Genomic DNA, 25,201 nt, shown 5'->3' with positions numbered 1-25,201 from the left:
CGGCAGCCCAGCTCCAGGTTGAGCTGTTGTTCAGCATCTTAGCTGTAGAGGGCAGTGTCACTGGCCCTCATATGTGGGATCCGAACCGGGGCCTTCTGGCATCCCAAGCGAGTTCTTAACCATCGCGCCACTCGGCCGGCCCAAGATTATAATAGTCTTATAGTCTTATTACAACTATAGTCTTAGCAGTCTTCTGTCTAGATTGCTGGTCTCTTTTGCCAAAACATCACAAAACCATTTCCTTTAAATGTGTGTGATTTCTGTTTGTTTTTTATTTAATACCATACAAGGTAGTGTTAAACAGTCTTTGGAGATTAGTGAGGGGGTTAATTGTGAATGTGTGATGCAGTCATGTTAGGAAATGTCTATTGAAAATAAAGTCTTACACTCGCTCAGAAGAAAGTCTTAACATAAATAAATGTATTAAAAGCTTACTTGATTATGTAAATTGCCAGATTTTAAGCGACTGGGGATGATCAGCTTCATTGTATCCTAAACTGAAAAGATAGGTCTATGCCTGTCTGGTAGACTTTTGTAGGAAATAATCTTTTTGTTGTTGTTGTTAACAGATTTCTTCTAATGGACTATTATTTTGCTTAAGAAGAAGGGTTGTTCGTTGTTTCTTCTGAGACGTTGTAGTTATTTTTTGAAGGTTCTTTCCCACCTTTAAATTTCCTTATGGTAGGATTTATTAATAGATTTTGAAGTCATATATAATAACTTTATTTTCTATTAAATATTAAATTCAAACTCAGATTTGAGTTATTGGAAATGAAGCATATGACTAAAGGCATGCACACCAAAATATCTGGAAATTATATATACTGTTTTTATGTATTTTTTAAATTTTAAATTTAAATACTTTATAGTATTTAATACTTTATAGTATTAAATACTTTATAATATTTACTTTGTAGTATAAATACTGACTGGTTTTATATAACTTTTTTCCCCAGAGGATGAGGAGAGCCAAAGAGACTCTGTTATTGAGACTGCCATGACACTACCAAGTGAATCAAGAGTCAACATGCATGCCATCATCACATTAAAAATATTAGACTATAGGTATGTAATTCGTTTGTGTGGACATTGCAAAACACATAGGAACATTTCAGAAATAATTCTTCTGAAAAAGGACAATTGCAAGGAAGAATTCATCAGAATGCATTAGTACTTAACCTAGAATAATAGCAGTTGCAAAAACAGTGATGAGATAAAAGCTTTAAAAGTACAATGAACTTAAATGCCCATTCCTTACATGATTTGTGTTTGTTATGCTTAAGAGATAGATTGATGGTTATTAACAGTAAAATTTTTATAACTATTTTGTTATTATAAAAAATAAACAAGTGGCATTATTGGTTTGCCTTAAAATTTTCTGACTCCACGTAGAGACGATTTTATATTGGGGTGTGGGGATCTATATTAGTAAATAAGAAATAAGTATCATTTAGTTAATGAACACCTCAAGTAGGGAAAGTTTGAGAGATGTATCCATTAATATATCTGCAAGTCAAATAATATGTCATAATAATAATATGCTCTGGTAGCACATACATTAAATATGAGGTATTGTTGATATATAAATTGAGACAAAAGCCTAAAAATTGTAATATATCGTGGAAGTGTATTCCATGGGAAAGAAGATGCCTGGGCAAAGATTGGGAGTGGTTGTCAAGTGTTCTTTCAGTACCATCTAAGGCAACAGTGACAAAAATAACCAACACTATCAAAGCTCTTGCATATGTGGGTATTGTAACAAAAATACAAAAGAATACACACTCGAGTCAGATAGGTGACTGGATTTAGTCAATTATTCACACAGCTAGTGTCAATGTCTGGCCTCTTTTCCTTAATGTGTCAGCAGGAACCACCTCCGCAGTCAGGATACAGTCATCATTTCAGATTTGTTGTGTTTTTCACATTATTCTCACCTCTCATCTGCCACTCTTGAGTATATAGAAAGTACTACTCTAAGCCCCTTCCTTCTTTGACACTGGCACAAGGTAGTACTCTTCCAGAGTTATACTTGTGTCTCTCTTCTCTCATAGCATAGCATGGCAACTTAGCCTGTCTTATCTTCCTCATTTATTCGGTAGATATTTGGAACCTACTAGGTATCAAATTCTAAGCTATGTGTCATATACACTGAATGCTGAGACAGACTTATTTCCTGCCTTAGAATTTCTTAGCTTAGAATTTCTTTGATCTCTGGCTTCCATTACCTCCACCCTGAATGGATACCATCATTATTCAGTCGCTATTCTGTGCTGGACACTGTGCTGACTACTTTACATATGCTGTTGCTTTTAATCCTCCAAATAGTCTATACACTTGTATTGATACAATTTTATTTGGGATAGCCATTTCCACTTTTTAAGGGCACAGATATCACAAAAGCATAATAAAAATAGCACTTAACACCATACATCTTAGGTTATTTAGATTCTAAATTTATTGTAATTTGTTTTCCTCAGAGACTTTAATTGGAAAGGAGTATCCTATTTAAAATACACATTAATTCCCAATCTTAGGGCAGAAATGCCTTCAACTAAATTTTTAAAAACAGCATGAATCTTCAAAGTTTGATTAGAATAAATCAGTTCCCCCTGACTTGAGCATATCTGATTGAAGAGATAAAAATGTTGTATCTGCACAGAAAATGGAGCCCTATAGTGGAAGTAGAAGGCATAATGACTATGAAATTTAGGCTATCTTTTAACCTATCTATTACAAAGCCTTTCTTACATAATTCTCCCGTTTTGCACATGTATATACATCACTCATTTCGCATTCCATCAAACATTCTTCTTTTTTTTTTTTAAAGATTTTTATTGGGGAATTGGGGGGATGGGAACAGTGCTGGGGAATTGGGGGAAGGGAAACAGACAAGTTGCTGTCGTTTTGTTCTTCAGTCTAGTTGTGGAGGACGTTGCTTCACTGGCCCAAGTTGGCACCATCATTGCGCTCTTCCCGGGTGAGGCAGATCAGTCGCCGGCTTCTGGACGGCCGCTCACTGCAGCTGCTGGCCACTCACTGTGGCTGCTGGCTACACATGGTAGCCCATGGCAACCCACTGCCACAGGGGCTGCAGCCTACACCGTCGCCGGCGACTCACAGCAGCCCAGCTCCAGGTTGAGCTGTTGTTCAGCATCTTAGCTGTAGAGGGCAGTGTCACTGGCCCTCATATGTGGGATCCGAACCGGGGCCCTCTGGTGCCCTAAGCCAGTTCTTAACCATCGCACCACTCGGCCGGCCCTCCATCAAAGATTCTTTTAAGTGATAATGTGTTAGGCATTAAAATTTTTAAAAGAACATAAGGATACCTGCTAATTATAACAACAACAAATTGTTAAATCTGCAAACGTCAGAGTTCTACATTTTCATTTAAGATTAAATTTATATTTTATTAAAAATCTTACTGAAAGTTTTAATCTATTTTTTTTTCTTTTTTCTTTAAGATTTTTATTGGGGAATTGGGGAAGGGTAAAAATATTCGAGAAGAGGAACAGCCAAGTTGTCCTTCAGTCTTAGTTGTGGAGGGCACAGCTAGCTCAGCTCCAAGTCCCGTCACCACCCGGCCGCCCATCGGCAGCTCATAGCCGCCCAGCTCAAGGGGCCGTGTTCAGTCTTAGTTGCGGGTGGGCATACTCCACCATCCCATGCGGGAGTCAAACTGGCTAATTTGTTGTTAGGAGCACATCCTCTCACCTGCTGAGCCATCCTGCCACCTGTTGGCAGCTCAGCGGCAGCTCAGCTCGGGCACAGCACTCTGGCCCATGTGGGAATCGAATCGGCTACCCTGTTGTTCAGAGCTCACGCTCTTAACCAATTGACCCATTCGGCTGGCCCACTGAAAGTTTTAATCTTACTAAAAAGGAAGTTTATTTACATTTGCAAAAGATCTAGCATAAATAACAGTGAATAAATAACCCTTTACATTCTAATTTCACAGAACAGGTTCAGGGATGGTAAATAACAAAGCTCATTAATGGTAGTACCAGGGATAGTTTATTATATAGCCACTATCCTGTCTACCTTATCACATGCTAAAGGAGAGAGAAATTGGTTTAAGTCACGAGAAGACTAATTTAGTATAATGTTGGTTTTTTAAAAATTATTCTTGTCTTGCAGTTAACTATACACCCAAAGAAAGTTAACATATAACCCATTAGAGATTTTAAAAAAAGGAAGCAATAGCAGTTTTTCAAATTACAAATATAGTTCTTCTCTGAGGTAGAGGAATCCATGTACTGTGTTACTATCCATTTACTACATGACTTCTAGACATCTTAGACTCTGAAGATGTATCTCTATTTCTTATTCACGTTGAGTATATGAAAGCTTAGACTGCATGGCACAATGTGTTGTGTCGTGACACAGTATGTTGTCTAAATTCCTGACGGTTAACATTTTGTGGGTTGGCAGGTTTTTGTGGCACTTTTTGCAGAACTAAATAATCAATTGCCTTCAGAATTTTTCTTATAAAATATAAAGTTCTTTGAAAGTGAAAAGTAATAATCACATTTTCCTGGACTGCTAAAAATGATGCATTTCTTAAACCATTTTTTATTTAGTGATAAACAAACAACTTTGATTCCTGATGAAGTGTTTGATGCAGCAAAAAGCAACATTATCACTTCTGTTAACTTCAGTAAGAACCTGCTATGTGAAATTCCAAAAAGGTAAGAACTGTTCATGATGCCATTTGAAGTTGTGACTCATTGTCAGTTGTGTTTACATCTTAGTTGCAAAAGTAATTATTTTTCATAGTTTTTTAACTTGAAAGTACATGTAAAATTTCTTACATTAATAATACTTAAGAGTTTTAGCTAAATTTGCTGAAGCATTCCCTGAGATACTTTTAACATTTGTTATGAGATGTATGTAGGTTTTTTAAAACTTTGTTTTTCTTTTACATTTTAAACTTGGAAAATAGATATTAAAATTATTTAAAGTATTGAATTACTTCTTCCCATGTAATTAATTATTAGAGGAAAGTGTTAAGAGGCCATCCAGAGCTGGTTCGTGTAGATTAATAGGAATTTTTATCTGGGGCTTTATATTAATGAATTGCCAATACACTGAATTTTTCCACTGACAATAAGAACAGAATTGACTGAATCCTATTAATATTTTCCTTCCAGAAAAAGATTCTTCACTTCCACATATTAGAAGTTGTTTGCATTGTATTTTGTCATTTAATACATCTTTGTTTATGTTAATTATAGCAAAATCTTTAGGTTATAAAAAAATATTAGTATAATGTTGAACTTTTAAAAATGTTTGTTCTCTGCAGTAAACTATATATCCAAAGAAAGTTGGCAAATAGCCTTACAATTAAAACAACAGTACGGGAGACAAAGTAGAACAATGTTAAAGAACTTGGGGCAATAGAGTCAATTGCTTGTATCTAATATCCCAGATCGACAAGCTGGGAGGCTTTGGTTCGGGTAACTAGCTGCCCTTGGTTTTCTCACCTGTGAAGCAGAGATAATAATGGTACCTATTTATAAGAATTAAATTAAATGGCATAATCCACATAAAGCATTAAATTAGTGCCTAGCCCTTAGTAAGCACTTAAGTACTTAAAGAAAAAAAGATGATGTTCTGGGAAAATAGAATGGCTATATCTGACTACAAAAAGAATTTTTTAGATGTTTAAAATTTTTACCAAGACAGGCAAACTATTAGGTTGTCTGAAAAGTCATGATGCATTTTTGCAACGAAAAACAGAAAAAATATGTCATGACTTTTCCAACAACCCAATATATTTGCTTTCTATTTTACAGTTTGGGGAATGTAGGTGATAAAAGACGGTAACTAAGAAATTCCATTTCAAATGGGGATCTAGTCCATCTTCTCATTCTCTTATTTAAAGGACTCAGAGGATATTTGGTAGAATAGTTGAGCATTTAGATTTGCTATCATATAGGATAAGTTTGCCTTGGGGATCCGGGATCAAACAAACTAATTGAGAATGAAGATGGAAGGAGTTACCTTATTACTTACTTTCTCATTTTATCCCATGGCCTGGTTATTTTTATGCAAAACAATGTTATTCTATTACCACAATTATTTCATCATATTTCTAGCAATTTAGAAGGCCAAAGAAGACATATAGTAGAGACATACCTTGCTCTAGAGAATTTCTAAACCACTTTCCCTCTTTCTTAACTGTTTATTTCATAAGTCACAGTTTTCATCATGTTATTTTCTAATTGTAAAAGTAATATAAAATTTTGAACTAAATGAAGGGACAAATTGTTTTTAGTCCCATCACTGATTTATTTTGTTAATTCGTGACATATTTTATTTCAAGCTATTCCCCATTTATTTTACATTTTAAAAATAAATATTTTAAATATATTTTAAATATATATAAATTATATAAAATAAAAATTTTAAATATATTTTAAATATATATAAAAATATATATATATAATTTTACAAATTATATTACAATTTGTATCTTGACTGGTTAATTTGTCATAAGTATTTCCCTATGTTGTAAACAATACTTTTGAAATCTAGTTTATATATTATAAGTTGATTATGGCAAGAAATAAAACAAAACATACTATTTTGTTAGGCCATATTTCCAGAAGAATTATGAAATCAAAGAATCTGATTCTCGATACATATATCCAAAAACTTTCCAAAAATGTTTTATCAGTTACATATCCAAACTCATGTATCTCTCACTGAATCTTCTTTAGCACAGCATTTGATATTCTTTGTTGTTTTCTTTGCTAATGTAGTAAAAATGATTTATAGTTATAGTTTAATTCATTTCTTGGCAAGTCACATATAACATTTCTTGTTCTTATATAGTTAAATATTTAATAGCATACTTTAAAACTACTCAACTTGATTAGGCTTACTTAGAAATGTTTTATTCTTCCTCTATAAGTCTTTGATTTAAGTTACTTAGTAGTGACACTTTCCAAACCTGGGAATTAACTTAATGTTTTCTTCCCATCATGATTAAATGTAATGATAATTCAGTAGTATAGCAAATACTATACTATACTGTTGACATATCATATTTAAAAGAAACACTTTGAAGTACCCAGATGGTATTATATTATGTGGTCTATAAAGAAAATTACTGTGTTCCAGAATATATGTCAAACAATTTATTTTGTGGATTTAAGTCATTGACAGAACATAGTATAAAAATTTGCCTAGATTTGATTTTTCTTTTTTGTAACTGGTTAAAATATAAAATAAATAGTTTCTTAAGGTTTAACATACATTTACGGACAAATAGAAATTTTGAGACAGATAAGATTAAGGCTGTTTTTTAAAAAATCTATTTTTATCAGTTATACATCCAAACTGATTGAAATTTTTGTGAGAAAAGTAGAAGTTACAGAAAATCTGAATTAGAAATAATTACAGGATTTTCTCTGCTATGGTCTACTTATAGTTTTGAAGTTCTGACAGTGAATTCAAGTGCTAACATTTTAAAATTATTTTGTTTCAGAATTGTGGAACTAAAGGAAATGGTTTGTGATGTCAATCTCAGTTTTAATAAGCTTTCCGTTATATCTTTGGAATTATGTATGCTTCAGAAATTGACTTTTTTAGATCTCAGGTATTTATTGATACTATTTCTTCACCTTTTTATAATTTGTCTTTGAGTTTTGCCTAACTTTTGCCCTTTCCCTCATATTCTCCTAAGTATGGAAATTGTTATTAGTTTATTAATATTTCAGGAGAAACCTAAAATCAATCATTTCGGAAGTATTTTAATCAGATATCTATAATTTGTAGGCAATTTACAAGTTAAGTAATAAGAGAACTATTTAAAATATTAGAAAATCTGAACACATTTTTAGATTCATGCTTATGCAAAATTAGAAATGATACATGGAAAGTGTTTGCTTCACATTGTTTCTTTCCTGAAAGTAACAGCATAAAACTTTCAAAACCCCATGCTAGGGCTGGCCGAGTGGCGCGATGGTTAAGAACTGGCTTGGGATGCCAGAGGGCCCCGGTTCGGATCCCACACATGAGGGCCAGTGACACTGCCCTCCACAGCTAAGATGCTGAACAACAGCTCAACCCCGGAGCTGGGCTGCCGCGAGTCGCTGGCGACGGCGTAGGCTGCAGCCCCTGTGGCAGTGGGTTGCCATGGGCTACCATGTGTAGCCAGCAGCCAGCGTGAGTGGCCAGCAGCCGCAGTGAGCGGCCGTCCAGAGGCCGGCGACTGATCTGCCTCGCCTGGGAAGAGCGCAATGATGGTGCCAACTTGGGCCAGTGAAGCGACGTCCTCCACAACTAGACTGAAGAACAAAAGGACAGCAACTTGTCTGTTCCCCTTCCCCCAATTCCCCAGCACTGTTCCCATCACCCCAATTCCCCAATAAAAAAAAAAACTTTTAAAAAACCCCCACAAAAACCCCATGCTGGCACAGCAGCTAGCATGACCTCTCTTAAAAAGAACTATTTGGTTTCAAAAAGCTATATTAAACATGCAAGGCCAGAAAGAAAGAAAAAGAACGCTATGTGTAGCAACAAAAAGAAAAGAAACTACTTTACTTAAGGCTCTGTAGAGTAATAGGAAGTCATTTAAGTATGTTCTAAGTTGAAGTGACAGGCTCAGAAGTATCACAGTTCTTTGATGGTAATAGTGTATGTCTCAGGTTTTATAAATCATCTTTTTTATTTTCAATTTAGAAACAATTTTTTAAGTTCTTTGCCTGAAGAAATGGAATCGTTGGAAAGACTACAAACAATCCATCTTTCCTTTAATAGGTAAGAGACAGGACAGACAAATCTGTGACCAACATTTATTCTGTAGCAAATTTGTAGGTCTTACTAGAAAATACAACTAAAAGAACCAAATAAACAGAAAGGCCCTATGTTTTTACTTTATGTAAATATCCAGGTTTATTTTTACTAAGTTCTACTTAGAATTGAAAGTGATATTGCTTTCTTAGAATTTTCACAACTGATGTCCAGTAGATTTTTTTGTTCCTTTTAACCATTTTAAGAAACCTGTAGCCTCATAGGAAAACAAATATGCAAATAATTATAATTGCTATAATGCAAGCTTAGTGCTTAGACAAAAGTGTTTCCTGAGATTACCTGAAGGTAGAGGAGGTAGCATTGAAACTGAGACATGAAAAGTAGACATTCGCCAGACACCAGGGATAGGGCGTCCCAGGCAGAGCAGAAAGCATGTACTAAGCTCAGGGATGTGAGAGCATGTCTTTAGGACTCTTCAAGAAGTTCAGGAAGGCTCGAACCATGAAGTGAGGAGCAGGAAGAGTAGAGGGAACAAATGGAATTGGGTATGTAAGCAGTAGCCAGCCCTTTAAGAGCTTTTTATGCCAAATGAAACTTAGGTTTTATTCAATCACTGTAAAGATACTGCTAATAATTAAGAATAGCTAATATTTATTGGGAGCTTTTTATCTGCTCCCAAAGTACTGGGCTAAGTACTTGACATGTATTTTCTCATTTAATCCTCACAAAAGCTCTACATGGTAGGTTCTATTATTATGTCCACTTAAAAATGGAGGATTAGGAGTTAAGGAACTTACCTGGGGTTCACAAAGATAGTTAATTGTAGAGCTGGGATTTGAGCCCAGGTGGTTTGACTTTTGAAGTTGGGCTTTTAACAACATCATATTGTTTTCTATGATGAAAGTTGATTTTGGTAACAATTTAATTATTAATAGCTAACATTTGCTGTATTCCAGCTGCTATCTTAAAGTTTTCAAATATATTCATTCAATCCTTATAACAAGTGTATAAGTTTTGTACTGTTATTTCTCATTGACAAGTGAGGAAGCTAAGGCACAGTGATGTGAAAATGCTCCCTATTTAAATTTTTGTTCTGTCTGCTCCATTATTTTTGGTTTCTCATTTGTAGGTTACGTTATTGTTGTCATTCTTTAAAAATATATGTATGCACTTCTCAGATCTCTTCTAATTTTTATTTGTGAATTGAATTATCTGTTCTCTAGTGAGTTGTCTATTGAGCTAGCAATTGCATTGCCAGGTAATGTCTTTGGGGAGGTGGCAAAGCTAACTCTAACTTCTTTGTTGACAGATGAGCCACATCTTTGTTAATTACCTTGTTCACGTGTTGGTGGGGACGAGGAGGAGGAGGGACCACTTGGCGGCCATTTGGTCCATCTGCCCTCCTGATTATTGACTCCCCAGTCCCTCTGGAAAATCAGCTTCCTGGAGTTTACCCTTTACTATTGCCTTTTTTATATCGAGGCAACCAAGGAAGGGCAGTATGGGGCAGTGAAAAGGCCACAGCTAGAAAGTTCTCCTTCAGCCCCTCTTCATCTTTTCTAGTCCAGCCCCGCAGTTTGCCTCACACTGAAACCGCGCCAGCCTCTGTACCCCAAAAGATCCTCAACAACGTTGTATTAATTGCTCTGAGAGCCATTAGCCTTCTGTCTTCTTCTGGCATCTTAAGGGTTACTTTCGGGGGAGGAAGCTAGTAGCCAACATTAGTTTGTCATCTTTTCAAGAGCCAAATGTACTTATTTTTGAAACTTCAGTAAAAGCAAAATATATATCTTAAATTTTTACTTAATATTCGCAGTGATTCTTTTTCATAAGAAATAAAATTGAACTAAGGAAGAATACCTACATGGAAACATTTTATAAAGAATCTTAGATTTCTTTATCTCCTGACTGTGAAAAGGAAAACATGGGAGAATTTACTCCAACTTTTTTAAATTTTATACAATAAATAGAAACCGTTACAAGTCTGTCCACTTTCCATGTATTTCCAGATTTCCAAAATTAGTCCATTTTCTTGAAAATTTAAAAATAGAGGACTTATACCAAATATAAAATAACTTACACTAAAGAAAACATGAATAATATCAAACTTCAGATCATGATAGGAATTATTTTTCCTCTGATTCCAATATACTTAGGTATTCTGTTCATATTTTAAAGGTTCAAAATACTACCTGAAGTGCTGTATCGCATCCCGACACTTGAAACAATTTTGATTAGTAACAATCAGGTTGGATCTGTGGACCCTGAGAAATTGAAGACAATGGAAAACCTGATCACATTGGACCTTCAAAATAATGACCTACTACAAATTCCGCCGGAGCTCGGGAATTGTGTGAACTTAAGGTAATGACATCATTCACTAAGTTTTTCCGTTTATTTGATTTGTTGAAGTGTCGTTTGTTTTTTTTTGTTGAGTTACTCTTGCAGGAGAGTTGAAGTAAAAATATGTTTAAATATAGTAACCGATTGTTTCTAATGATCCTTTTCTCATCGCTCTATATGTGTATAACTTGAAACTCGACTGCGTAAAAATGGCAGGGAAATATGAACTCCTTAGCTGTGCATGTAGGGTTTTTAAAATCTGATGACAGAATACTACCATTTATTTCAAGTGGGTTTCACACTTGGGCATGGTCTTTGTCATTCTTTGTGTTTGTTCTTACCTCAGCCTCAAATGCCTTTATCCTGCTTTTTTCAATAATCAACTTAAATAGCACCTTTGCAAACCTTCCCTATTCTCCAGGCAGTTAGTCGCTCCTGATTTTCCATCCTGCTTTGTTTAGACTCATGTACCATCTCTTCATCCTCCTTTAGAAACGAGTTGTCCTAGTGCCTGGAACATAGTAAACTCCCAGTAAGAGCTTGTTAAGTGACTATAAAGGGAGTCTGAGATGTCAACAGAAAGCCAAGTAGTTAAGCAGAATGTGTCAGAAGTAATTTCATTACTGAAAATGGCATGTGATGGTTTGACACATTTGACTCTACTAGGAAGCACTGGCATCTGCTCTGATGCCTCTTTTTAGTGAATTATAGGAGGTGAATGCAGTTGCTTCTCATTATTTGCAGCGGCTGTATTCTGTCAAGTCTCTGTAAACACCAAATCAGTGAACACTGAACCATTACTCCAGGGGAAGTACAAGAGTTAGGTTCTTTGGAGCCTCTGGTCACAACATTTTCATCAACTGATCAAAGCATAACCTTGTTTTATGTGTGCTCCTGTATTAAGACACCTTATTTAATATTGTTGATTTATTAACATTGAACTATGGCCACACAGCACTATGACTCATGCCTGAATGAAGCTTATCTAACTAACATGTATTTTCTGGGTAAGGCACATGACAGCCTTCTTGTGTAAGAAAACTAGACAGCACTCCAGCACTACACTTGCAGGCTATTTTAAACAGTTAAATCACCAACAAGTACAAAAGTACAAAAAACGCTGTGCTGAATGGACCACGACAAGGCCACTTGTTTACAGTATGAGAGCTGAAACAAGCAGGCAGAATCTCACCTAGTTCAACCTCAGCTGCGAGGGTGCCTATCAAGCGACTCAAATTTTTCACTGCTCTGTGCGTGTCCAAAAATGACCTCAAAAGTGCCGTGCTGTATATATTGATTTTGGGGTTACAAATAAATTTTAGTGAGTAGGCAAATTAACAAATATAGAGTCTGTGAATAATGAGGATTGACTGTAATTAACTCATGTTTTTATAAATTACAAAAATCAATCTGTAAAAGAATTCCCAAGTATTTGAAGATATAAAATTTAGATCTATTGTATAATATAGTGTGAATCCTTTGACTTTTATTTACATAAACTCTTAAGTTATTGAACATTCATAAAATTCTATCTTATAATTTAAGGTATTTCATTAATTATATAAAGAAACAAATCAACAAGCCCTTAAATCTTAAATTGAACTTTATTTCAGAACATGTGAATAGATTTTTATATGTGTATCCGGTCAAGGGTGGGAGAAGGCAGACGTGTTAATGTTTTTCCAGGTCGGGGGATATATTGATTACAGTTTAGTCTGCGGTTCGAGTACTTCTTGGAATGCTCATTGTATACTTGTGTGAGGTATAGAATTCAACCATTTAATATATGGTCCATCATAAGATTGAGAAGAGGATGGCTTAAATGGTGGTTCATAGCTGTGTGTGATCTTGGATAAGTCTTTCTTCCCTGAATTTGCGTTTCCTTTACCCCTAAAATAGGAAATTAATGGGGCGTACATCATAGGGTTGTTAAAATAACTAAGAGAGTCAGTGAATTTAAACTACTTAGCACAGTACTTTTCACATAATAAGTATTCAATTAATGTTGTTTTTGTTATTATAGTTATAATTCCAACTGTTGAAATGCTTAGGAAAATTATACACAAATTGTGTTTATAAACTTGCAAATGAAATTAGAAGCCTCCCAAATGGAAAATACTAAAATTCTTAATTTCTCTCTTTTGTTTAGAACATTACTACTAGATGGAAATCCATTCCGTGTTCCTCGAGCAGCCATATTAATGAAAGGAACAGCTGCTATTCTGGAATATTTGAGAGACCGAATTCCTACTTAAATTGGAGTTGCTTTATAATCTTGGTTATGTTAATTCTTATAATTCTTACATTGATAACTAACATTTTTCTAAGTGTTGTGTACATTTGTAATGGTGATGACCATGTATATAGTGTGTATACATGTTTTCTGAATGTTTTGCACACGATTTATCCTACTCACTTTCATTCCCATATGACATAGTAAACACTTTCTTCAAAAGTAAATTTTTATTTAATGTAGTTTAATATTTTTATAATGACAAAGCATTTTTGTAGAAGTGGATTTTTTCCCCCATTTGTTTGTGTTATGTATAATATGACTAATTTACTTGTTTATGACCATCCAATTTCTATCTTTTTGATATAAACTTGAATTGAATTTTATTCAGTATTGTTCTTTGACATTAAAAAAAAAGAACTTTTCATTGCTCATAACAGGACTTTTGTGATATGGTTGGCATCAGTATAAGTTTTAAATTAACATTCAGTGTATTGTTTTTGTTTTAATCTAGTTGAAATCTTTCTAGCCATTTCCCCGTGTTTTAGTAAATCATTTTGTCAGGGTTTCTAATGTTACAGAAATGCTACATAAGATATTGGTGGAGAAAATAGTACAAATGTTGTTATAATTACTCTCACGATTTTGATTTTAAAACTTGACAAGTTTTTTCAGTGATGTCTTAGTATTAAGTTTCTAAACAATAAGCTAATACTTCTAGATTCAAGAAATCGAAAGAGGTTAGAACTGCATATTTTTCCCTCAGTGTATGCGGTTAAATATACCTTTTGTTCTTTTTTTTAAAAAGTACTTAAGATCTTAGTTTATTATTTATTAATTCTACAGGTATCAGCAACTGAAAATAACTCATAACATATGCTGCATAAAAATCTTGAAATATTCTTTGTTTAAATACGTACTAAGCAGGTATTTGTATACATAATCTACTCTGTTGGTGATTTGTAATCCAACCTTTTTCTTTTTTTTCTTTCCAGGGCCTTAATTTTAAAATTTGCTTGTAATCTTCTTAACACTAAACTTGTAGTCATGCAGTAATTTTCTAAAAGGGAAGTTGTTATAGGCGAATTTCATTTAATAAAAATAAGATATAAACCTTTTTATGTATACCAAAAATATCGGAAGTAGGCTGATCAGTCATTGTAAAACTAACCATGTGATTCTATTAAGTAGCCAAACAGTAGAATGTATCTTAATATATATATAGATAAATGGGTGGGTAGGTAGGTAGGTAGGTAGATAGATAGATAGATAGATAGATAGATAGATAGATAGGTAGGTTTTGGATGATTGAGGCTTGTTCATATTATGAAAAAAATCATTGCTTATAAGGATACATGTACATGCTCATAATAAAAGTCACATTTTTCAAATATGAATTATAATGTTTGTGTTTTTGTGTAAAATAAATGTCCTTTTCATACTGTAGCTCTGTGGCTGATCAAGAAATCTGCTTTGATATTAAACAAAAGACACTTTACAATAAGGTGACATTTTATTGTTTATACAATAGACTTTTATGTTATTCAAAACACTTTTTTAAATACTGAAAAAGTTGAGTACACCAAAGCCGAAAAATGGCTCTGCTATACACTGCACAGCATTATTTTAGTCCCTGTATTTTGTATCTGTACAGAAAGCATCTTCGAAATGCATTCTCATCACATTGTACACCTTTACCGATTAGTGTCCATAAAGTAAAACTGGAGAATACAGCTCGCATTTGCAAATTAACTGACAAAGTAATTTCACTGATTCAGTAAATTTAAAATAGAGATTCATAGGACTTATTTGCACATAAAATGAAGCAGCTTTCAAGGTTGTTATGGTCTCATACTGCAAAAAAAAAACCATTAAGTACATTCACAATCTATGTTAATAAAGTAGTAAATATGTCTTCATTCAGTTTTTATTTACACCAATATGTAGTTCAACTAAAAAGTACTGTTAATTGTGATACAGTAGTTTTTTTAACACATACAAAAATGACAATTTTTATATATAATTTAAGCTCAAAATCACAATTATCTCAAAATATTAATTACAATACAGCCATTTCAATTAACATGTGATATAATCCTTTTATAAAATGGTAAAATTTTTATTAAAGTAAGCAATTAGTTTTCAATTGACTACAGTTCACCCATGTAGAAAACCTTAAATGTTAAAAGGTGTTTCCTGCCCCCTCCCACTCAAATTTGTATACAGCCACCTAGGCTAGCAAAGAGACAGAAAAGGCCCCAATTTATAAAGAGTAAGCCTCTTTTGCTATACTGCTGTGGCTTGTTTCTTCCATAAAAGCTTTACAAGGGGAGTGTCAACAAGCTATGCAGTGAAATGCATGCATTAATATACAATATGTCTATGTAAAATGTTAGCATTTACTAGTGCACATTAAAATGTTCACAGAGACTGCAAAAGAAGTCATAAATAAAGAAGCGCTTATAAAGATCCACCAATTGCAAATTGTAAACTTGAAAACGACTTGATAATATAATGGAATTTCTTTGAAAACATCCCAATTCAAATTCTTTCTCTGGTAAAGGAGCTCTAGTTACTTGGCCTTAAGATATTACTGTGTGCTGCACATATGGTAGTGAAGTCAGATGTCCAGAAAAGAATGAGTCTAGAGACTCTTCACTTTACTAAAATAGTGGCCCAATGTTGCATCACTGTGTAGGAATTCTTAAACTTCCAGAAGAGTGAAATATTTCGCTAACCAAATTAATATGATTTCAAATGGAAACTGTGTGTGTGTGTGTGTGTGTGTGTGTTTAGCACATGGAAAAATATTAATATAATAGGTGGAATTAGAACTTCTTTATATAGGAATAAAAGAATTATGCCCCCCAAAGTAATCAATTATCAAAAAGTTTAGAAATGAAAGAATAATTTTCATGGATACTTAAAAAAACAACCAAAAAACATAGTATCCTTTTACTCATAATTCTTTACAAACCAATTAAAAACCTATCACTGTCTTTGTTTAGAATTGCTGCTCTTAATTTAATATTTCTTCTCTGAATAGAAAGAGACCATAGTTCACATTACAGTTTACTTATATACAGCTGGTTGTGTTAGGGGTGCCCTTGGGTGGCTATAAAATGGGGGGGAAAAAACTACAGTTCTTGCAAACCTTACTTTTGCAAGGTTATTTGAGATGTCTTTGAAATTTACAGAGAGAATTCAGCAGATTTACTTCTGATTTTCAAATAGAAAAAAAATTCTCCTTCATATGAGGACAATGTCATGCCCACAAGCTTCCTTTAGTCCTTTCTGTATACTGAGTACAAATAGAAACTTGATTGATTCTTGAGACAAATATATCTGGTTTATCTATCAACTATCTTTCTCTTCATTCCAAACAGAAAATAAGGCTTGCATTTTCAAGGAGGAAAATGTAGTTGAGGATGTAAAAGGGAAATGCCTAAACATAAAGCAGTATTAAAACATTTATTGCATTCCACTGACACTAGGTGTCATCAAAGCTAAAACCAAATTTCCTAGAGTAAAACTTAACATATAACATTCCTTACTGCCCTGAACAAATGCCTTTTCCACATTCAAGACCAATAAGGGTCCTCTGAGTGGAAAGACTCGACAAGTATTGAAAATAAAATTTATTTCAGCACTACATTCTGAAAATAAATTGCCATTCTAGCAAATATGGGAACTGCTTTTATGTTCTATCTGCCTGAGAGTTTCATCTTGGTGTTCCTATGGACTTTCCAAAAAATTACATAAGATTTCCTGACTATATAAGAGATGTTCTTTAGTAGAGTGCTGGGGGAAGGGAAAAGGAATGGAAAGATACAAAGAAATACAATGTGATTTCTTTTGTCCATTCATCAAATATTTTTTTTAATCTTCTAAAGGTCAGTTGACCTGCATATTTGGGCATTATTTAACCTCATTACCTGTGCAAAACAAGTGCACAAAGAAAAACACCTATGTAGGAGTCTCTACAGAGACAAAACCTGAGTCACAATAAAAAGTATTTAATATAAGAAAATTTTTCTTAATGTAGGAAAATAACCTTTAAAGGGCCAAAAATATCTTTGTACAATATAATTAGCTAACTAAAACTTCAATGTACTGAAGTATCCCATATTTTTTATAAGACCCAACAAAAAACAAATAATTTACATTTGCTAATTTTCTTAACTATAGCTGAGACACCCACATTTTTATTTCTAACATCTATTTTCATTCCCCTGAATTCATTAACTTTTCCCTAAAATAAAAAAAAAAGACATTCAAATATGAGGACTGTTTAATTTCTGATGAACAATTCCCACTTTTTTCTAAATATTGAGGACCTAGGAGATTTGGGGTTGTTAGGCATATCATTCATAATGCCAAGCCACAGCAGAATTCTAAAATTCAAAGCAAAATATATAATCTATTATTAAGGGAAACAGTACTACGAAAAATACGTTGTTGATAGAGTTGGGCCAAAGTCTGCATGAAGCTATTCTCTCGTTTGCAGTCTCCCTTTCTGCAGACAGTTAACTCATAAAAACTCCTTTCTCTATGCTCCAGCTCCTCAGCTGTCAGTAGGTTCCTTACTTTTTCCACACGTAAGCCCTGAATCATCTCTTGCTCACATCCAGCCAACGGTTACCATGGCCTCTTTATTTGACATCTTTGTTAGCTCTTCCTCATCTTCAGGAGCTCAGTTCTCTGGGACGACTCCTGGGTCTCCCCTCATGTGCCACATAACTACTTATTAGGGGATAATCTGTTTAAACTGCCCCCCCATCTTACCATTGAACACTGATTTAAGGCTCAATTCAGGACACATTTATTCCCCGGGCTGTGTACATCTCAGACGCATACCGAGAAAATTTTATAGAAAAATGAGTGCAAGTAGCTTCATGCCGCCATTGTTAGCTGGGGCATTGCATTGATTATGCATTCCTGTCCTTAAAGGAAGCCTTCTGGACCTAGAGGTTCACTGCTTGCATCTAGTTCGATAGGAGGGCCCTTTGGATGCTTGTATCAATAGGTGAGGGGATTCTTGGTGGTGTCCTTGAACACCCTTCCTCTTGGGTCAGTGGATGTGGTTTGGGGATAGGCTGGGAGATGCATGCAGTGGGGTAAGGGATTAGAGGCATTAGGCTAGCAAACTGTAGTCTCCTCCTGCCTTTGTACCTGACACTTGAAGGATCACTAGAAGGATTTTGTATTGGTGCAGAAGGCTAAAAGCAGAGTCACACTTTCTCTGCCAACAGACTTGTTACCATGGGAACCAATGCAGAAAAACGAAAATATGACAAGAAGCCGAGGATTAAATGTGGAGAAAATTGGTAGGGAGTTGGTTTCTACATGGTAATTTGAGCATCTGGGATTTAAAGAAACAGGATGTTTCTCGTGTGGCAGATCGATGAAGATGGACAAAATGGCCTGCCGGTCACTGGGAGGTGGGGAACGCAGGGAGAAAGCAGTGAGCCTGCTGTAGTTTGCGTTAGGGGAACTCTGTAAAACCCAGTTCCATTCCTGGAGAGGTGGAACTCTTCAGCCCAAACGGTAAATTAAACCTATGATCCAAAGGTGCCCTTCGAAAGGCACATCCATCTTAGTTTGATAAATGAAAGCAGTCTGCTGTAACAATTCTTCTCATCCTTCCAAGGCCAGCACATGTTACCTGACAAAAGTATTGCACATCTAATATATTATTGCTTGAAACATCTTCCCAAGTATTAAAAAAAAAAGAAATTACGGCTTTTAAATCTGTGACCTCTCTCCCCCAACAAGGCAGCTAGTGCAAATAACCAAGAATGTCGTTTTTCATTAAGGAAATGATTGTTTCACTTCACGTGTTGTAAGTCCTCCCTGTGTACACTCCTCAGTCCTGGAGTTGATAGAAAACGGATTAAATCAGACTTTAGGATTCCAGGACAATCTGTAACGAGGACTTGAAGTTTCAGTCTAGTCTGAGAAAAGTAGACCGACACATTTTACTTTGAGAAGCTCCGGGGAGACTGCACCGGTCCTGTCCCCTAACCTTCCCAAAAAGCTGTTTTCTGAGATCACTCTTGTGACATCAGCCTTTGGCCCATATTTAAATGTATTCGCCCTGAGGAAATGAGGGAAGCTCACTGTAGATGACCTGACTTGACCCTTCCTGGGGAGCTGATTTTCAAGTAGTAGGGACACCTTTCACCTGACTCACCCTCCCAACACACACAAATTAAAAACTAGAAACGACATCACCCAGGAAGCAGGAGATAAGCCATTACTGGATAGTTGTCTTTAGGATACATCTAACTAACAACACAAATAGTCTGAATAAAAGATGCTCTTTATGCACTGTTAAGTACACTGGACACAGATTTCACTAGAAATGCCTCTTTCTTTCTTACTAATTGCATGCTATTTGTTACAGCTGTATTTGCTAGGGTTCCTTACTGAATCCTTGACAAGCTCAACAACTGAGCTCTTGAAATGCCCAAAATCCATTAATTTCTGTTTTTCCAAGAGTGCTTACAGAATTCTAAAACCCAATAAAATGCCTGAATTTTCTATGACTTGCAGAATTTGGGGGGCACACTTGATAATAAACAGAGATACGCTAAAATAATTTCTTATATCAATATTACAGTGAATTTCAGAATTTGAGAAGTCGATGCTTGGTTTTTGCAGGTGGGGCGTATTAGAATAATCTGATGCAGGACTAATCTTTAAAGCTACATGAAAATCTGCTTTATACTAAGAACAGGTGAGCAGATCTGTTTCTGAAGTAGGCAAAAAAACATAATATGGTCTCACAAGCAGCTATGGCTTTGAACGTGACATGATAAATAGGAGCTGCTTCTTTTCATTTCTGACATGGCATGTAAAAACAGGCAGCTGATGCCTGGAGGAAAACATTATAATTGCTCTGGATTAAACTAGAGGATTAAATACTTCTGTGACTCTGTACTGATTCTCTCACTGGTAAATCACTCCTTGAACAAATTTGAGCTCCTCCAGGCTGAAAGATCACCTGACATTATGGTATTTAATAGTTTTACCGCATCATAAGAATTCAAAACTGTTGGAACAAATCTCATAACATATTGCAAATTTAAATGTGACTCCTTCAAATTTTTAAAAAAGTTTGATTTCTCCTCTCAATTTTCTTTGTGGTTGTATAAGTGATTCCTGCTCTGTCATGTTCCTTAAAGAATTACAGACATAGCTTTTACATGCTTTTCTCTAGTTTATCATACAGTGAAGTATATAGTTCACAAAAGAACCAATCTTGCCAATATTGAGACATTTACTGCTTTCAACCACAAGAATTCAGATGTCAGAAAAGCTGACTTCTGAGTGGAATGATGTCTACCTAGTAGGCATATGATGAATAAGTCTGGAGGTTGAATGTACAGCCTGATGACTGTACTTAATATTTTATTGAATACTGGAAATTGGCCAAAATAGTAGATTTAAGGTGCTGTCACCACCAAAAACAAACAAAAAAAGGTAATATGTGAGATGAAATGCTAATTATAATTTCACTATGTATACCTTAAATATATATAATTTTTTATTAAGAACAAAAACCAAAAAAAAGCAAACCAAAACAAAACAAAAAACAAGGACATCATGCTCCATGGATGTTCTTTCTGGATGAAGGTGAGGTGTTAAATAAATAAATAGTTCAATTTAATGGTGAAAAAACAACAAAAATAAGATGGCTTCCTCATGTTGGCCACTAAATATATGTAGATACCAGGCTCTTTTCAATATCTCTCAAACTTGATTTCCAGCAACATGACCAAAGTAGTACTTGAAGGTCAGGATCCTGTGATTAAGTATTTAAGAAGCACAATCTCATTTTCAACTATAGGCATGCTATACAATCCATTACAAATAGTTTTAATAAACTCACATTTTCTAAGCTGATATACAAAGACACTAAATTGCTTTAAGGTCAAACTCACCACTTTATTACTAAGTAGCAGCAAATTTTCCAGACCATGGCTGAACTTGTCTAATTTTGAATCCACTATTTTTACGCAGCTCTGGTCCCACTTCTAGGCTAATCCTAACTTGAGTTTAAAAAAATCCTTGACACCTGAAATTAATTAAAAAATAAAAAAAACAAAAACAAAAAACAACCTAAAAAAAAAAAACCCAGAAAACAAACAGAAAAATCCTTGATTTTAACCTTAAAAAGCAAACAAAAACTCTATGATTTTGATGGATATAAAACCCTCTCTGCCATTTCTCTTGCCAATGTAATCTCTGAAGAGATTCTTCCCTCAGAATAATTTGTGGGGATTTAGGTGGCAACCATTTCTTAGTGCTTAGAGATGTTGACAGGGCAGTTCAAATTGTTAACACCAGAGGACCCTTAAGAGAAGGGTCTGGGGGATACACCATATAGCTATTTCAGCTGTCCATCTAAATGGAGTGACTGAGACTAGTCTGTATCTGCAGAGTTCCAGGCACTCTTTTTTTTTTTTTTTTTACTTCCTAGAGCATTTTATCATAGAGGCTGTTCAAGGTGCATTTCTTACTGAACTCCAATGGGTCCTATTCTGTTCTTAAACACAAAGCACACCCCTAATAGTGGAATGTTTGCGAACAGGAAAGAGTGTTACCTTTCCCTTGTATGTAGGTGCATGATACACGTTTAAAATATGCAAATCCACCAGAACTATGTACATTTTTCTTAGGTGTTTAAAACAAATATGAATTATTTCAAAGCAAAATTTCAAGAGATCCTAAAGGTCAACTGTTCTAGTTTCTGCTTTCCTCAGCTTCATCCTTTCAAGACCTTTGCCATGAAGCGTCAGTGCCCTCCCTACAGGAAGCAGGAGCTGCCCAGGATGCCTGCGGCCCCTCTGGCTTGGACCTGTGAGGGCCAACCTTTCATTTCAAAGTCAAATGAAAGTGGAAAGCGAGCCCTTAACTAACCTAGTGATTATCCCTCCCTGACAGGGTTCATTCAAGATGATACTGAGTTATTTACATACCCATTGTCACATGAGACTTGGTCCTTTTTGGAAAAGAACACACATGAGAGATAGGAGCCTACCATCCTAAGGAAAGAGAAAAAGATTCCTCATCTATGTTATAAAAACAATAAAGCTGAAAGGAAGTATTTGCCGTTTTATTAGGATGGGAGAGAAAGTGATAATTACTGCTCTCTATTCTTCTCTCATGTTTTGCATTTACACAGTAGCATTTTTTTTAGATTTTTTATATATCTCTCTACTAGACTGTGTTTCTTGAGGGGAGGGGCCCCTGCTTACTTATATCTCCTATGGTTCTCAAAATCTTTTTTTTTTATTAACACTTGTTGATTAAACTGAATGTACAGCAATAAAAAAATGAACTGTTTTAATTACTGATATGTATATAATATACATATAAATTATATATATAATTTATATATAAATTGTGTATATAATTTATATAACATACTATATAATATATATATATATATATATATATTTAGGATAAACACATAGATTGGCTAGACGACAAATCTTAGGATGGTCCAGAGAAGACTCAAAAGAGAGAATCACTTAAACACCTTTCTAAGCTACATCTATTCAAACCTACCTACAGGCCTGGATGAATATGATATGCGTACATATTGCTGTGGGATGTAGGTGAACATGCTGGAGATATGGAAAGTTAAAAAAAAAAGGAGACATGGTCCCTTACCTTTGAGTAGTTTTTAATGATCTAGGTCCCCAGGCCACAGGAATAGCAATTTCGGGGAAATATGTGAAAACCAAAGAAACAAGTGTCTGATTGTGTGTGTGTGTGTGTGTGTGTGTGTGTGTGTGTGTGTTTGAGAGAGAGAGAGAGGGAGAGAGACAGGCCCAAGTTTGGTTTTTTCTGGGAAGTGGTCTAAACATAGATCTGTAATGTTTACTAGCAACATTCCGGTGTTTATGAAGAACATATCAGAATGATGAACTGCTAGAGAATCTGTCTCAATCATAAGGAGACTGTGTGATTCTATCAAGTGCAAAATACTTAATTGCTAAGTTGAACAACACAAGTATGCCCAAAGGCTTGCTATCAAAGATGGATAGTTTAAAATGAACAGAAGGACAACAAAGAAAGACAAGTATTGCAAGTCAGGAACAGTTTGTATGATGATAACACAGAGGAAAAATCAAATTTGGAGAACCTCTTCTTTTGCAGGTGAATTCTAGCTAACGAACCCACCAATGCAAGTAAGTGGAGTGTTGAGTAGGACTGTCAGTCACTACTTATTTTGCAGGGAGGTGATCCAACGGACAATCAACATCCTGGTGGGAAAGGGGAGGAGTGCCAGGCATTTTAAGGAACAGTTCCTCACTGCTGTCTTCTCTTCCCTCAGCTGCTGAGGGCCCCACTTCCCACCCGACGTTTGGTCATCTTCCCATGTGTTGTACCTAAAAGCAGAGCTTCCTAACCTCTTTACATTATGGTACAGATAGAAAATGATCATGTCTGTTCTGCATAATTGGGTGTAGGTGGTAAAATAAATGAGGCCTCCCCAGGCCCCCGGTGAAAGCAGTAAACCATAAGCCTCTATGCTCTAAGTGAGGGAACCTATATTTCAGTGTTTAGGGGAACTATGCTGGCTGCTGCGCAGGAAGCACTGACCTAGAGACTACCGCCAGGAATACACAATTAGGATTCTCTCTCTCTCCCTCTCTCTCTCTCTCACATACACACACACACACACACACACACACACACTACTTCTAAGCGTAATAGTTGATACCAAAAATCTAGAGGTGCTACCAGCATTAACAGAACAAAATAAAACAAAAAACCCACTATTGGAGTACATAAATAAAGCTTTCAGGTGAGTTTTCTCATCTTTCTCAGTACAAATTGTTCCTAATTTCCATTCTAATATTTAGTTCCAGTTGTACAACTAAACATATCATGAAAAACTTATGGAAGTCTGAGAAGGGATGAAAAAAAAATGAAGAAATAGGAAACAAGGGAATTAAAAAAAAAGCCAAAAGCTGTGTTCAAAAGAGTGAAGCAATGGTGGACCCTTGCTGTATGTGCTTTCAAATGTGTGGCCACATTGTATACAATTTAAATCTCTTTAGGAGATATTTATCTTTCCTGAAAAGAGAGGAAGCACTCTTGATAGGCAAGCCCAAGACTGTGCCCTAAAATGGTCAGTTTGAGGTCATAAAAAGGTTATAAAACATCAACCCGCAAAGAAGGCTGAACTGGTTTTGCTAAGAAAGAACACTCTATATTCGCAGCGGGGATCAGGTGACCCGAAGGAAACTCTTCCCTTTGGAGAAAAAGGCCAGAGGATTTAAATAGTTTCTCAAAGACTTGGGGAAAGAACACCTTGTCCTCTCTCTCCTTTTTGCTTGGGGGAAAAAAAGATTAAATGGTTGGCAAACAGTAGGAACCGCCACATAAGTAGGGCTTTGAGGGAATTAGCAAAGAAGAGTCCCAAACAAGGGTGTTGGCTGAGCTGTGAGGGGGAGGATATAATTAACTTAGAAGTAAACAGAAACGTTTGGCTTTTTAATCAATGATCCAGTTAGCACAGGCCCGGAAGTTCCAAATATTTAAGAACGAAAATAGCATAAGGACACATGTCACCAAAGCTGCCAGAGGCTCTGTGCCTTCCAACACCCAGACGTTGTGACTCAAAGAAGGGAGTTTCGGGGGGGAATTGCATATGACTCCTTGAATCCGATGATCACTTCATAAAATACGTTTTGAAATGCACTCCTTATTCACTTTAGAATAAGGTAAAATCTGATTATATTATGCTAACTTCTTGTGTACACAGATAAAATGAAAAATTAGGAGTTTGTATGCGGTGCCTAGTTTCTGCCAGATGTCAGCTGGAAATAAAGCTATCCACGCATATTC

General features: G+C 35.3%; 1 protein-coding gene across 1 annotated transcript in view; it reads left to right on the top strand.

Moving 5' to 3' along the window:
* Positions 1 to 14,747, top strand: part of LRRC40 (leucine rich repeat containing 40) — a 42,056-nt gene extending 27,309 nt beyond the window's left edge. The window contains exons 10-15 of the mRNA XM_019628083.1: positions 957 to 1,065; positions 4,578 to 4,685; positions 7,490 to 7,600; positions 8,686 to 8,763; positions 10,936 to 11,121; positions 13,250 to 14,747. Of these exons, the coding sequence (XP_019483628.1) occupies positions 957 to 1,065; positions 4,578 to 4,685; positions 7,490 to 7,600; positions 8,686 to 8,763; positions 10,936 to 11,121; positions 13,250 to 13,355 (698 nt within the window). The 3' untranslated portion in view covers positions 13,356 to 14,747. The remainder of the gene's footprint in view (positions 1 to 956; positions 1,066 to 4,577; positions 4,686 to 7,489; positions 7,601 to 8,685; positions 8,764 to 10,935; positions 11,122 to 13,249) is intronic.
* The last annotated feature ends 10,454 nt before the right edge of the window (positions 14,748 to 25,201 follow it).

The sequence above is a fragment of the Hipposideros armiger genome, unplaced genomic scaffold (assembly GCF_001890085.2).
Source record: "Hipposideros armiger isolate ML-2016 unplaced genomic scaffold, ASM189008v1 scaffold_746, whole genome shotgun sequence".
Taxonomy (NCBI): domain Eukaryota; kingdom Metazoa; phylum Chordata; class Mammalia; order Chiroptera; family Hipposideridae; genus Hipposideros; species Hipposideros armiger.
This window is presented reverse-complemented; position numbering and strand designations above follow the sequence as displayed.